General features: G+C 39.0%; 1 protein-coding gene across 1 annotated transcript in view; it reads right to left on the reverse strand.

The window, feature by feature from the left end:
- MYO3B (myosin IIIB) overlaps nt 1-14,600 on the reverse strand; it is a 307,358-nt gene that overhangs the window by 81,803 nt on the left and 210,955 nt on the right. Inside the window, exon 31 of the mRNA XM_067549868.1 lies at nt 11,696-11,816. Coding sequence (XP_067405969.1) covers nt 11,696-11,816 — 121 coding nt within the window. The remainder of the gene's footprint in view (nt 1-11,695; nt 11,817-14,600) is intronic.

The following is a 14,600-nucleotide window of genomic DNA, read 5'->3' on the forward strand; positions in this document are numbered from 1 at the left end:
TTTATTGGGTTGTTGTTTTTGTTTTTTTAACAATTTATACTTTAGAAATCGTTTTTTAGAAAGATGACAAAATATTTTGCCCAAAGCCACACATTAAATTTGATCATAAACATTTAATCTAATGTAGAATATATAACTCAGTAGCAGAGATTAACTGCTACCCACATTCTGCAACCAAAGAATCACTGAACAGGACTATCTCTGTTAAAAGTATTACCCATGATAAACTATCTCAAAATGACAATGAACCTGAGCTGCTTTAAAATAGCATGTAGGCACAACTCTGATCCATAGGGCAGTTCTGAACCATTTACAACTAAGAACTTTGCAAAGTAATGTCTTCCCCCCATCAACACCCCCCCACAAAAACCAAAAAAACCCACAAACCAGACAGCACTGTTATGTGCTCTGGGAACAAGCCAAAGAGTTTGGCTGTGCTTGTGGATACACAGAGTTCTTTTCCATGTGTACTGCAAGCCAGTATTGTGGAAGGCTTTTCCCACTTTTAGCCTCCAGACCTTTATTGACCTTGGGCTATTAAAATCCTTGTAACAGGAATTGATTGGTATGCAGTTTTCCAGTCTCTTCATAGTTTTCCATATTCCGTGTTCCTACTAATTCACAATTCCTCCCTTTCCCTAAAGGCTATTTATAAAGTTGGAATTGAGAAGGCTAAAACATTACCTTTATTTAAATATAGCCTTTTTAGATAGATGATTGCTTTCTTTTTCTTTTATTATGAAAAGGGTGGAATGTGGGATTTACAAGTAAACATACAGAGCCAAATATCATTGGAATTCTCAAAACATGCCAGGCATGAAATGCAAATACTACATTCTTTGTTCAGAATTTTCAGAAAGTCTCAGCTCCCATAATTAGGGCCAGATTTTCAGAAAAATTCAGCTCCCATATAGTTACCTAAATAAGCAGTCAAATTTTCCAAAGAGCTCTGCATGGTGAGTGCTGAGGTCATTTAAAAATCTGGCCATAAGCATCACAATGGCAGCTGCTGGGGGATGAGCACTGGAAAATCTGGCCCCAAATGTGGGTGCTGAGCACTTTAACATCTGGCACAGAGCTCTTTTGAAAATCTTGACTAAATTATGACTAAGCAAAGAAAATGGAACACAGCTAAATACCTCTTAGAACAAAGACTGCAATTTGACCAAGAAGCAGCACAACAATAACTAATTCTCATGATACATTTAATAATATTGGCAAACATTTTCAAAGTCAGGTGCTTAAAGCTAAGTGACCTGATCCTGAGAGGTGCTGGGCATTTCCGATTCCATGGAAGTCAGTGAGAGCTGAGAGTTTTCAGTATCTCAAAACCAGGCCTTTATATTTAGATCTCTAAATATGGATTTATGGGCCTAATTCTAGCCGTCCAACTTTGACCCAGTGGGTAGGCGGGAAGAAGAAGACATGCTATATTTTAATTTTAGTAAGACTTTTGACACAGTCCCACATGACATTCTCACAAGCAAACTAGGGAAATGTAGTCTAAATGAAATTACTATAAATTGGGTGCAAAACTGATTGATAACTACTCATTGAGCACAGTCTTTCAGTGGTTCACTGTCAAACCAAGAGGAAGTATCTAGTGGTATCCCGCAGTGGTCTGCTCTGGATCCGGTACTAGTCAATATTTTCATTAGTGACTTGGATATTGGAGTGAAGAGTATGTTTATAAAGTTTGTGTATGACACCAAGTTGGGAGGGGTTGCTAGGCACGTTAGAGGCCAGGATTAGAATTCAAAACAACCTTGACAAAATGGAGAATTGGTCTGAAAGCAACAAAACAAAACATCATAAAGAAAAATGCAAAGTACTATACTTAATAAGAAAAAAATCAAATGCATAGGTACAAAATGGGGAATAACTGGCTAGGCATTAGCACTGCTCAAAAGGATCTGGGGGTTATAGTGGATCACAAACTGAATTCAAGTCAACAATGTGATGCAGTGGCAAAAAAGACTTAATATCATTCTGGTGTGTATTACAAGGAGTGTCAGATGTAAGACATAGGAGGTAAGTGTGCTGCTCTACTTGGCATTGGTGAGGCCTCACCTGCAGTACTATGTTCCGTTCTGGGTGCCACAAGTTATGAAAGATGTGGACAAATTGGACAGAGCCCAGAGGAGAGCAACAAAAATATAAAATGTCTAGAAAACCTGAACTATGAGGAAAGATTAAAAGCACTGGGTATGTTTAGTCTTGAGAAAGGAAGATTGAGGGGGGACCTGATGAGAATCTTCAAATATGTTGAGGGCTGCTACAAAAAGGACAGGGATCACTTGTTTTCCAGGTCCTCTGACGAAAGGACAAGAAGTAATGGGCTTAACTGCAGCAAGAGAGATTTAGGTTAGGTATTAGGAAAAACTTTCTAACTATAAGGATAGTTAAGCGCTGAAATAGGCTTTCAAGGAAAATTATGGACTCTCCATCACTGGAGGTTTTTAAGAACAGATTAGACAAGCACCTGTCGGGGATGGTTTTGGAATACTAGGTCCTGTGCAGGGGGCTGGACTCAAAGTCCTGTCATCCCTACAATTCTATGAGTCTTTTTTTAGTGGAGAGTGAATTACTGTAAACAAAAGGCCATTGAATAACTTCCCTACCTTGGGTAGTCACACTCAGAGTTAAATGCTGGTCTTTTCCAAAACTCTCCCAAATAGGTCTGATATGAAAAGACCTGATTCCTTTAATTTTTTTTTAAAATAAACCTATGTTTGGCCCATTTTCACATAGTTTAAAAGTGCCTAAGTAAGGTTAAGTCCCATTTTCTAAATAGGAATCTGAGTCTCACTGAAAGTCAATGGGATTTAGGCTCCTAAATCACATAGGTGCTTTAAAAAAATTTAACCAACATTCTGAAACACTCCATTAAGAAAAGTTTAGATCACATTGCAGAAATAATACATTCCTAGATGCACTGAACTCCCATGCAGAAAGGATTATAATTCAGAGAGAAAAAACAAGGCAGAATAAACTGAAAAATTCTGGGCCTAATTCTGCTCTCATGTACACCAATATACTCAGGAGTCACCAGACACCAGTTTAAAACTTGTGCAAGTGAGAGCAGAACCAGACCAGATGTATTTTGCCACACTGGTCACATAAGTCATGGATCCCATGATTTTGTATGGGAAGCAAAAGGCTGAGGAGATACGTCTACACTACAGGGACTAGATTGGCATAGCTATAGTGCCATAACTATGCTGTCATAACTCAGTGGTGTAGACGCAACCTACATTGATGGAAGGGGTTTTTCCTATCTCTGTAGTAATGCCACCTCCTTGACCTATCTGCATCTACACTGGGGGTTATATCAGCATAACTACATCTCCCAGGGGTATGGATTTTTCATACCCATGACCGACATAGCTATGTCGACCTAAATCTTAAGTGTAGACCAGGCCTGAATGTGATTGCCGACCACGAAGATTACCAATGGACAAGTGAGACAATTAAAAAGGAAGATGAAGAATGTTTTGGTTTTTGCATCAGTCAGTTATCACTGTAGAGAAAGAAGGGAAAATTCATATTCCAAAGGTTCTTCTTATGGAAAGTCAGTATGTGACCTTTGAAGAAACTGAATTATCCAAGGAAGAATTTATGGAGAAATTTCAGAAATATACCAGGACCTGATAGTATTCATCAGAAGGTTCTGAAAGAAATTAAGTGTAAAATAATAGAGATACAATCTATCCTGTTGTAAAGTTGTCCCTGAAGAATGGAAACCCTCTAACATGGTGCCTTTTTATTTTATTTTATTTTATTTTTCAACAAAAGGAACCAAGAAGATTTGGGGATTTACTAACTGGTCATCCCCATTTCATTACTGGGTAGATTGGTTGAAAGTCTCACTAAGAAAAGAGTAATCAAGCACTTAGATAAGTACAGGTTGTGCAATAGGAAACAAAGAGTATTAGGAATGCATGTTAATAATGAAGAGTCCCAGGGATCAGTAACAGGACTAGTGTTATTTAACATATTTATTAATCATTTGGTGAAGAAGTGGACTGAAAATTGGTGAAGGTTGCTGATGACACTTGTCTTCTTTGATTAGTAACCATGGAGGCATTCCAGGTGGATTTAAAGACTTTTGAGGACGACAGTTGATGAAGCTCAGTTTTGAAGAAGGGCAAGGATATTTGGATTATGAATTAAGGACCTGGTTCAATGGGCATTGGATCAGGTCCTAAAAAGGGATGGGAAATTATATATAAAATATGCTAATTACAGTATTGCTAATCTTACAGATTCATAACATCGATTTTTAAAAATTATAAGATTGGCTTAAAAACCAAGATTTTTTAAAAATCCACACAGCTTTTTGGTTTGATTTCTGATTTTTAACCCTTTGCAGGAATTGCCCCTTTTTACACGTGTGAACATTTCAGGAGACTCATCCTGGAATCCATAAAAAGTAAACACACAAATTTGGGGGCAGGGAGGGGGACCTCTTTTCTTTTACTCCTGGTTGACACATTCCTACATTATCCCTTTCCCAGGCACTGATCTAAGCTGCCTCCTTTGTGCTCTGTTCTGAGTAGCTCCGTCACTCCAATGAGAACTACCCCCAGCTTTGATCTTTCTGCTTCCAGTGGGCACAGCAACAGGCAATCCTGTAATTATGCCAAACAACAGTATGCCCTTATCTGTAATAGTGTGTCCAGTTTTTGTCACCATACATTTAAAGTGAATTATAAGGTTAAAGTGAAAACACTGAAACCAATAGTAAAAACAATCTGCCCTAATGGCCAATAAATCCTAGTTTGGTATCCAGTTGTGTATAGCCTGCCAACCCAACCCAATATGGAGAGTACAGGCAAATTGATAACTATTCTGAATGGCATAAATGGAGCCTAAGAAGAATTTAGCTGGATTGAAGGCTCCTTGCCCTGCAGGGTATGCTGTGTGGAGGCAAGCAACCCAAGTACCATGCAACTGTCCAAGCAAACTGAGAAAACCAAAGATCATTGTCAACAAAAGAGTGAAATGGACTCAAAATGCAAATCAAGAAGTGACCCAATGCTGGACTTTGACAAAACCAGAAGAGAGTCTAGAGGAAATGAATGTTCCAACACTGGAAGGAGAGAAACAACACCAACACAAAGGAAGAAGAGACCAAGCAGAGACTTGCTGGATAACTGAGAGCTGTATTCCAAAGAGAAGAATTTATGCAATTGGTGCTTGTAAGCCTGAAAAGAGAGATCAGTCGTGTTGAACCACATGCAAACATATTGATAAAAGCAATGACACAACATAAACAACAGCCACAAATGACTGAGGAAATATTGAGGACAAATATGAGTAAAACATCACCTGAAGAAAGTTTGGGAAATATGAATGATTTATTGATCAAGATCATACAGCATGTAAGAGACATTTATCACCAATCAACTCTACCATGTATGAAATTTGTAGGCAAGCAGAGACTGGATGATACAGTGCAAGAACTGAATGAAGTGATCAAGGAAGCTGTAAAACCAATGAGTATTAGCTAATTAAATGATATAATTTATGATACAGCAACAGTAGCAGCTCATTGGCTTAACATCAAGCCCAATGAATGAACCATTAGAAAACACCCAATATTCAAGTGCCTCCTGGTAATGAAGGCTAAACCAGAAAGTGAAGCATTTCTGCAATATCAGTCTATTGGATGAATCTGAGAAAAATAATTTGAAGAGAAAACAGAAGTGAACAGCCCTGGAGATGAAATATCTGCTGAATGAAACGGAAGTGAGAGTTGTGAAGGAACAATGTAAACAAGCTGATCACGCTGAGTCATAGGCTTGAAAGATATTTAGCATGAAGCTGTCAGTATCCAGAGAACAGACTCTTCATGAGAGACCCTAAGAGATTCTTTGATCAGATCAATGTTAAAAGCAGAATAGGAAAAATTTGACAGCCAGTAACTAATGTGGAAGAGTGTCAGCACTACTGGAAGGAAATCTGGTCTGAGGATGTGCAACATAATCAGGCAGTGGACAGGATTAAAAATGTGAGAGTAAAATTTCAAAACCACACAACTGAGGAATACATAGGAATATCAAAGAAAGAAATAGTACTGACAGGAATGAAAAATCGGAAAGCATCCGGACCAGATGGGGTACATGGATTCTGGCTGAAATGCCTCACACCTCTCGATGGTTGTTTACTTGAACAATTTAATAAATGTTTGCAGAATGAATGTCCAAGATGGATGGTGACAGGGAGAATCGTCCTCATACAAAAAAAGAAAGGTTCTATGCTGCAGTGATTCTATGAATTATAGTCTAATCAAGTATTTACCATATGGCAATTTTTAACAGCAACTCTAGCAATGAAGATTTGGATAGTGCTAGCTCGCAGTGAAATTCCGCCTTCTGAGCAAAAAGGCTGCACAGTAAACATGAAAGGGACAAAAGAACACTTTTGGCTGAACAGGAGGATCACAGAAGATACAAAACTGAAAAAAGAAAAAATAGTGACGGTGTAAACAGCTACCAAAAAGCACATGACAGCGTCTCGCATTCACGTATCATCAACATACTGAAAATGCACAAGGTTCATCCAAAGATCATTTCCTTTCTGCAGCAATCATTGGTTAACTAAAACGCTTGCCTTTATCTGGAAGGGACTCTCATTGATGAGGCCCAAATTAAAAGAGGAATCTTTCAAGGGAATTATTACCAATGCCATTTGTGGTAGCAATGGTGCTGCAGACATGGATGCTCCATGAGATAAATTATGATTATCATATCAGCAAAGGGCAACAACCAGTTAATCATTTGTTATACATAGATGATCTGAAACTATGGATGGTCGGAAAAGGAGACAGGGACTGAAGATGTGAAGAATAGTTTGGTGAAGATATAAAGCTATGCGTTGGTTTAGATAAATGTGTGTTGGTGTCTGTACAGGGGCAAATTGGAATAATTGAATGGCATGCAAGTTAACAAAGGTACTATGTAATATATCTCTCAAAATGGCCCCTACAAACACCTTGGAATCAGGAATCTTGGAATCTTACACCATAAGAAAGCTAAAGAAGTGAGGAAAGAATAAGACAGACAAACATCTGACAAACAACTTTGAGGACAAAATTCAGCTCAGAGAATTTGATCTGAACCATTAATATGTGGATGATACACTGCTGGAGCGATCAAGTGGAATCAAGAGGAGAAGAAAATTTTGTCATCCAAACAAGAAAGCTCCTGGCAAAGCATAAAGTAATGAATACATATCAAGACATGGACAGGATGTAAATCTGACAGTGTGATGGAGGAAGAGGTCTGCTGTCCACAGAGGAAGCAATTGACAATGAAGAATATAACATCAAAATATGTAAGGAGTCAGTCAGAGTAAACGATAACACGCAATGGCTGAGCATGCACCCTGGCCCAAGATAGCATCAAAGAAAGAAGAAACCAAATTGCCAAAGAAAGAAATCAATGCACGGACAGTGGTGGAGAGAGACTGAACCCATTAGCGAATGAAGAGTAACAAACTCATGGTCTGTAGAAGGACACCTCAAAAAAATAGACAGAGCGCCTCATGATGAGTGCACAAGAGCAGTCTTTAAGGCTTAATTACATTTGAAACAAAATGGACTAATAGAACTGTGCTCCAAACTGCAAAATATGTTCTAAAAAGGGAGAGATGGTGGAGCATGTGTTGAACACATGCAGGAGCCTGGCTGGGAGAGAATAAATGAAAAAATTCAATGACTTCACCAATGGTGTCTACACTGCAATTAAAATCCCACAGCTGGCTCATGCCAGCTAACTCAGGCTCACAGGCTAAGGGGCTGTTTAACTGCAGTGTAGATGTTTGGGCTCAGGCTGGCACCCGGGCTCTAGGACCCTGTGAGGTGGGAGGTCCTAGAGCTCAGGCTGCAGCCTGAGCCTGAACATCCATACTACACCGCATTTAAACAGCCCCTTAGCCCAAGTCAGCTGTCATTAGCCAGCCGTAGGTTTTCAAATACAGTGTAAACATACCCCAAGTGTCTGAACTGGAGCCTCTACAGCAAGTATGAACTCAAACACACCATGTGGTATTATGACCACTGAATTGAAAATGCAATGAACTGGCTAAGTTTTTATGGGCTTCAGCACTTGCCACAGACCAAATGGTGCAGGCAAACAGGCTGGCCTTAGTTGTAGAAAAGAAGACAAATGTGACCACGTTAATTGATATTGCCAGACCAATATAAAAAAAGAAACAAGAAGAGAAGATAGTGAAGTATAAAGAACTCTGCTATGAAGTGGAACAGTTATAGGAAACTAAAACAAAGATGATCCCAGTGATTATTGGAGCACTTGGAGCATCTCTAAGGATATGAATGAGCAACTCAAGAACATGACAGAAGTGCAAGACATCATGGTCAGTGACCTCTAGAAGAGCATGCTCCTAGGCTCTGCAAGAATTTTAAGGACAGTCAAAGGAGAATGAGAGCAATTGAGCACCTAAAATGCAGGAATTCTGTGGAGGGTTTAACAAAACCCCTGACTACCCAAAGATATAGAGTGACCTTATGGTCATAACTTATTGGTGACTTATGGGAGAAATTTTAGACAGAAGCTTTCCCCTTTTTATGCTTGCATATCTTGTATGTTGTTATGGTTATTTGTTTAAAAACAATCCCCACATCATCTATAATATTGAGGGATAATAATAAAGTTCATCCTATATTTCAGAGCTCTATTTACCCACCCACCTGCCAGCCTCCCAGTACCCACTGAGAACCCTGTGGGGAGCATTCAGCACAGAAATAAGTTTTAACTCGCTACCTAAATAAATTCCCTCCCCACACTCACCAAATCCAGCATTTCCTGTTTGGCAGAAGATATCCCAGAATATGTCATTCTGTGACATCATAGATACCAAAGGTCCCTTGGCAAGATGTGGCATCTTTAGCTTCACAGAATGATATATTCTGAGATAGAGGGTTTTCAGGAGGGCTCAGAAGGTTTTTCCCTTTCCTTGATGGGATTAAGTCCTAACCAAGGCAGACTCCTAAAGGTAAATTCTGCTATTATGGGCATGAGTCTGATTGTGATTTGGCCCCTTTTTGCTGTTCAGGCCATGCAAAGGAGCCAGATTCTGGCTGTTATTGGCCAGTTGAGGATTCCTGCTGGTGGCTGGGGATATCAGAAAGAGGGTTGGCAAAACTGATATATGCAGATATGCTTCATTGACAAATTCAGACCAAATGCAATTCAATAATTGTGACATCAATTCCTGAGGCTCATATAAAAAAGTCCTTTGTATTAGAGCACAGTTTCTTCTTATTTCAAATTAGGCAGGAGATATTTAGAACTCAGTAGAAATAAGAATCTTATGTTTTTAATAAAATTTAATGTAATTTAATAACCTATATTTGCTCCTATTCTGCTCTACAGGTTAAGTGGCTAGCCTAAATTTACTTAAAGGAATTTGAGTTTTAAAAAGTCTCTACTCCTACATGTGCACATTTCTTTTGTACATTTTGGAACCCTCATGACTTCCTCAAGTATTAGAATATATACTCTCCATTCAGCTATGCTGAACTTTTGAATTGTCTTCAGAAAGAAGGCCAGATTGTGACACATTTAATTGTATACAGTTGTGTTCCTATGTATATCATGAAATGGAACTGAGTTGAAACTGGATACCTAGATGTGATTCTGCTTTCTGACCCACAGAATACATTTCAGCTCATTTTTCATTCTCACAAATTACTGTCTTAAAAAACCAACCAACCAACCACTCACCAAATAAAAAGAAACCTAAAGAGAATTTTATTATTCTATACTTGAATTTAAAGGTATGTGAATCCACAATGAAACTGCCTTCTCTAGGGATATATTACAAGCTACTGTGTTAAACATCTGAACTGTTATTCATCAGCCTTCCATTTCCTACATGTTTGCTAAATGACTTATGCTTAAAAAAACCCAGTGCCCAGTAACAGCCATACATGGAAGAGTGGCTTGATTTATGAAAGGTAAATTACAGAGTCCAGACTTGCAAAATGCTGAGTGGCTTTTATGCAATGTTGAGTCCTCTCAACTCTCATTGAAGTCAATGGGGAGGGACAGGTGTGAGGGTCCGGCTGAGAAATGTTCAGAATCAGGCCCATAATCTGCAATATTTATCAGAGATAAAGCTGAGTATCACCAGCAGTGGTGACATTTTAACAGAATACAGCTCTGGATTAGAGAACGTGTGGATTTTATTGCAAGACTCACAGTGTGTATCAAGTTCATCCCTGCATAAGAGATGGATGGGCAATGTACTCCCATTAGCTGTTCTATCCAACCCAAATTAGCCTCAGTGGCTGCTGGTTCCTGAAGCTTCTTGAGCCTGAAGGGCTATATAGTTGCAAAAGCTACTACCTAATCCAAAAGAACATGTATATCTGGAAAGAAGAAAGTAATACCAAAAACAGCTTGCTGCAAGGTGGGGAAATAGTCATCCTGGAATAGGCCTATCTACCAGATAGACAAAGGTGGATGAGATAATATCTTTTACTGGTCCAACTTCTGGTTTGGAGATTTTAAAGGTCACCTCTTTTTAAAATCTCACTCCATGGAATAATGCAGACTGCTTAAATCAAGTAAATCATTAGTTTTTTCAGGCTACATCTTCACTGATGGCAGCAAATTCGCCGCCATCAGATCGATTTCTCTGGATCGACTGAGCGGTCAGTGAAGACCTGCTCAGTCGATCCAGAAATCAATGTATTAAGACCACCTTCTCAAGTGGCGTAGTGCTGTGTCGCAGTGCAGTGAAGATGGCGCGCAGAACAGAAGCAGACAAGTCAACGGGAGTTAAGCAAGTTTTTTGCGTAGCTTGCGTAACTCTGGTCGACTGCCGCCAAATCTCGGAGGTAAGCGTAGACAAGCCCTCAGAGAGCTCTATAAAGAGATGTAGCAGGAGCATGTTGGGCTGCTACCTGGGAAGCATAAACTCCACAGAGAACCTAGAACTCTCACTCCTTGGGCCAGTGGGACAAAGGTATGTTGAAGAGGGGTTCCCACCCAAGTGAATAATCAATGCAATGCCATGGATAGCAGCTATAGAAGGGTCAGTTTCCTTCTATGGCTCCAAGGTGCATGACGGCAACTGGCTGGAGTGACTCAGTTGGTAGAGCTGAGAATGAGGAAGGTTAAATAACCTGCTCTCTCAGCAAAGAGATTGGAAGCAGTGTTCAGATTTGCTGTACTCCTAGGCTCTCTGAAGGGGACTTACCGACCTGCCTTTTACTGTTATTGTCTTGACTAAGGATGTGCATGGAGCTTTACAGACATAAAAGAAAATGAGGCACCTACCTCAAGGAGCTTTCAATCTAACAAATTTAGTCACAGGCATGTAATCCAGTCCTGTGAAATACTGAGCAGACTCAACTCTCACTGAAGTCAATGGGTGTTGAGGGTGCTGCTGAGAAATTTACAGGATCAGGCCCACAATCTACCATGGACAGATAACACAACAAACAAAGAAATCAACTCTGGTAAGAGAGAGAACATTGAGATGACTAAAATGGTGGAGGGACTGACCCAGTTACATGCTTTCTTGCTTACAGAATAACAGACTCCCAAAGAGATGGCTGAATGATGAGGAAGGGTATTTGTTTTCAGTGCCTATTCCTTTTACCTTGTATTGTATGGGATACGATTTTTTGTTAAAATAATGGACACTGAAGGATTCAACTCACCAGTGTTCTTCACAGCCAAAACTGGAGACAGAGCAGTTGTTCACAGACTCAGTATCAGTCGGGTAGCTGACGCTACTTTTCAATCTTGAATAATTTTTTCGAACGATGTATCCCCTGAAAGCTAGACAGACGTAAGTATGAATAAATGGAAAGTTTCACAATCACTCCTAGACAGAACTACTAGCTTTTCTTATAGAGAACAGGCATCCTCCCACTCAGAGTTGAGTGCCTTCGACCCCTGTTTATATCAACAGAGGCTAAGGGCAGGCAGCACCTTGCAGAATTGAGTCCACTGTTTAAAACACTGATTTTCCTGATTTTCACTTACACTCAGGTCACTCTACACCACTGTGGCTGTGCAAAGAAGCTTAAAGTGAGAATAAATGTAATTACTTAATTTAAATGAAAATCAGGTCCATGGTGTATTAACTTAAACAATAATAAAAACCATTCAATTTTACCTTCAACTACCTTGATTAGAACTGATTAACATTTTTCAAAATTTGAAATTCACACTTAATTTTTTGGTCAAGGTTTAACAACAACAAAACCATGAAAAAAGTCACAATTTTTTTCCCTCTAGTTTTCAACCAGCTGTAACAATAACTGAGCTTTTTTTAGATACATTAGGCTAAATTGTGTCAAATATCTTAACATATCAAGAAATGTTTTGAAATTATACCACCAGTGCAAAACCACAGAAGTTGAACAGGAGGTAAGAAACAGTAAATTAAATAGGAAGCTTCCAGTGCAATGGAATGACCAAAAAAAAAAAAAAAGTCAACAGGTAACATTTTCAAAAGTGCTTAAGTCCCACTGAAAGTCAATAGAATTTTGGCACCTGAGTCAGTTAGGCTCTTTTGAAATTTTTATCAAATTTGGGCTTCATTCTTTGTAGCAACTGAGCAAGGATATTATAACTCCTGCATACAGCACAGGTAAGACCATAACTTATAAATACAGTGTTGCATTTGAGAAGCAAGACATTTGAGGCAATTGTAATGTCACAAAGGACAAATCAAGGATCTCCTTGTCTCCCCTTTTTTCTAAAGTCTATATCAAACACTGATTTATTTTAAAACATAAATAAATTGATGAAATGGCTGGAGGAAATGATTTATGAGGAAAGTACGTACAGCGTTGTTTAAATACAATACACACACAAAAATGATAACTTTCTACTGAGAAATATATGAAGCATTGAAACAACAGAGGGAAAGTATTGTTCATCATGATAAAACAGGGTATAGTAAGAACTGATGGGATGATAACATGCAAAGGAAGCTTTGGGATTCACATGAGGACACATCTCCTAGCAGTTGCCTCAACTCAGGAAAGTATCTCTACTTGGAAAGGCACTTAAGTGTGTGCTTAAGTGTTTTTTATAAATCAGGTTCAGTCCACAGAATAGTTCCACAATGGAATAGGTCTAGAAATCCCCATCACATCCATTTTTGAAATCTAGGACCTGATGCTGCAATGACATCAGGGGGACTCTGCATGGGCACAGGAGTCTGCAGTAGTGGATCCCAGTGCAGGATTGGGGCCAAGAAATCACTCAATAATATACTGAAGGGATCGCTCCTGCACTGGCTAAGGGAGGCAGGGGGATGGAGAAGGGCCTGGAAAACCTAAATATAGGGGGTACTGATAAGGTTTTTTCCATCTATCATGTGTATGATTCTATGAAAACATAAATCTGTGTTGATGACAGCTATTTTTCCCAGGGTGATTTAAATTCCAGGCCACTAGGCACTGTCCACACAAAGGAAGACAAAGTCCCTGCTCTGTACAGATTACAGCCTAAAATCTTCAAATTTTGGGATTACTGATGGAGCCTCATCTTTCAATATTTAACTACTCTTTTAAAAGCAGCCCCACATAGATGTTTGGTTGCATAATAAGTGTGTGTTAAAGAAAATAGAAAAATAGTGACCATAATCTCTTTTTTAAGGGTTTCCTTAGGGAGAGCTGTAATCTATCTCCTTCCTGTCTATTTTAATTCCAGGATAGTATTAACTGCCTTCTCTTCAACCAGTACGTCTCAAGAAAATCTATGTAGTCACGTTTTTCGGTGCAATACAAGAAAATGAAAGCCATGTGAACTGCCTGAGCTGTGGTATGAAGTGCACCATAATAAAAAACATTTCAGTGCCATTTGGAGTTTTCAGAATTGCCAGTATAGGAAGCAGCCAAAAAAAAAAAGCTTTTTAATGAGAAGTCATTATCTTCCACTGAAATAAACCATTTTTTTGCAGAAAGAATGATAGAAGTCGGGCCTTAGAGGTGTTGTACTAAATATAGCATTCATGTATCATGAGGCTGAAGTACTTCTCTTCCTTAATAATGAGGCTGGAAAAGTCTGCCTATCTGGCAGAGATGAGGCAAACATTCAGTTTCCTCTTGTGATTAGCCTTCCAATCCTTAACTTCCCTACTAGAAGCCTTCTCTGACACTGGCTGCAAAGAAAGCTGGCCAGCAGCCATCTCTCCAGAGCAGAAATCTGCCAAATATTGGTCAGTATGGACAAGTTTAAATAAAAAGGAGCTTTGAAAATAAACTGAAATAATAAATAATGATGACAGCAGCATGTTTGTTTTTCACCATTTCTTAAGTTTGAACCTTCAGACTTCCCCTCCCCCCCCATTACTACTATTTTTAAAAACTTGAGTGTCACATTTCTTAAGACTGCATTTTTTATACTGGACCCCTCTTCAACTATTTTCAATGCAATGAAACAATTCAGGATTATATTTCATTCACTAAATAAATGGAGCTTGACTAGGTCTGATTTCACTGTAATAGGTTCCAGCGTATTCCTTTGTTTTCATAAATTTTTTAGAACTTAGCTTGTCTTTGATTAAACTCCATTCAAGGCAGGTTTTCTAGGTTCTGCAAGGTAAAA

Source organism: Emydura macquarii, unplaced genomic scaffold (assembly GCF_026122565.2).
Source record: "Emydura macquarii macquarii isolate MOO-44397 ecotype Brisbane River unplaced genomic scaffold, CSIRO-AGI_Emac_v2 contig_1253, whole genome shotgun sequence".
Taxonomy (NCBI): Eukaryota; Metazoa; Chordata; order Testudines; family Chelidae; genus Emydura; species Emydura macquarii.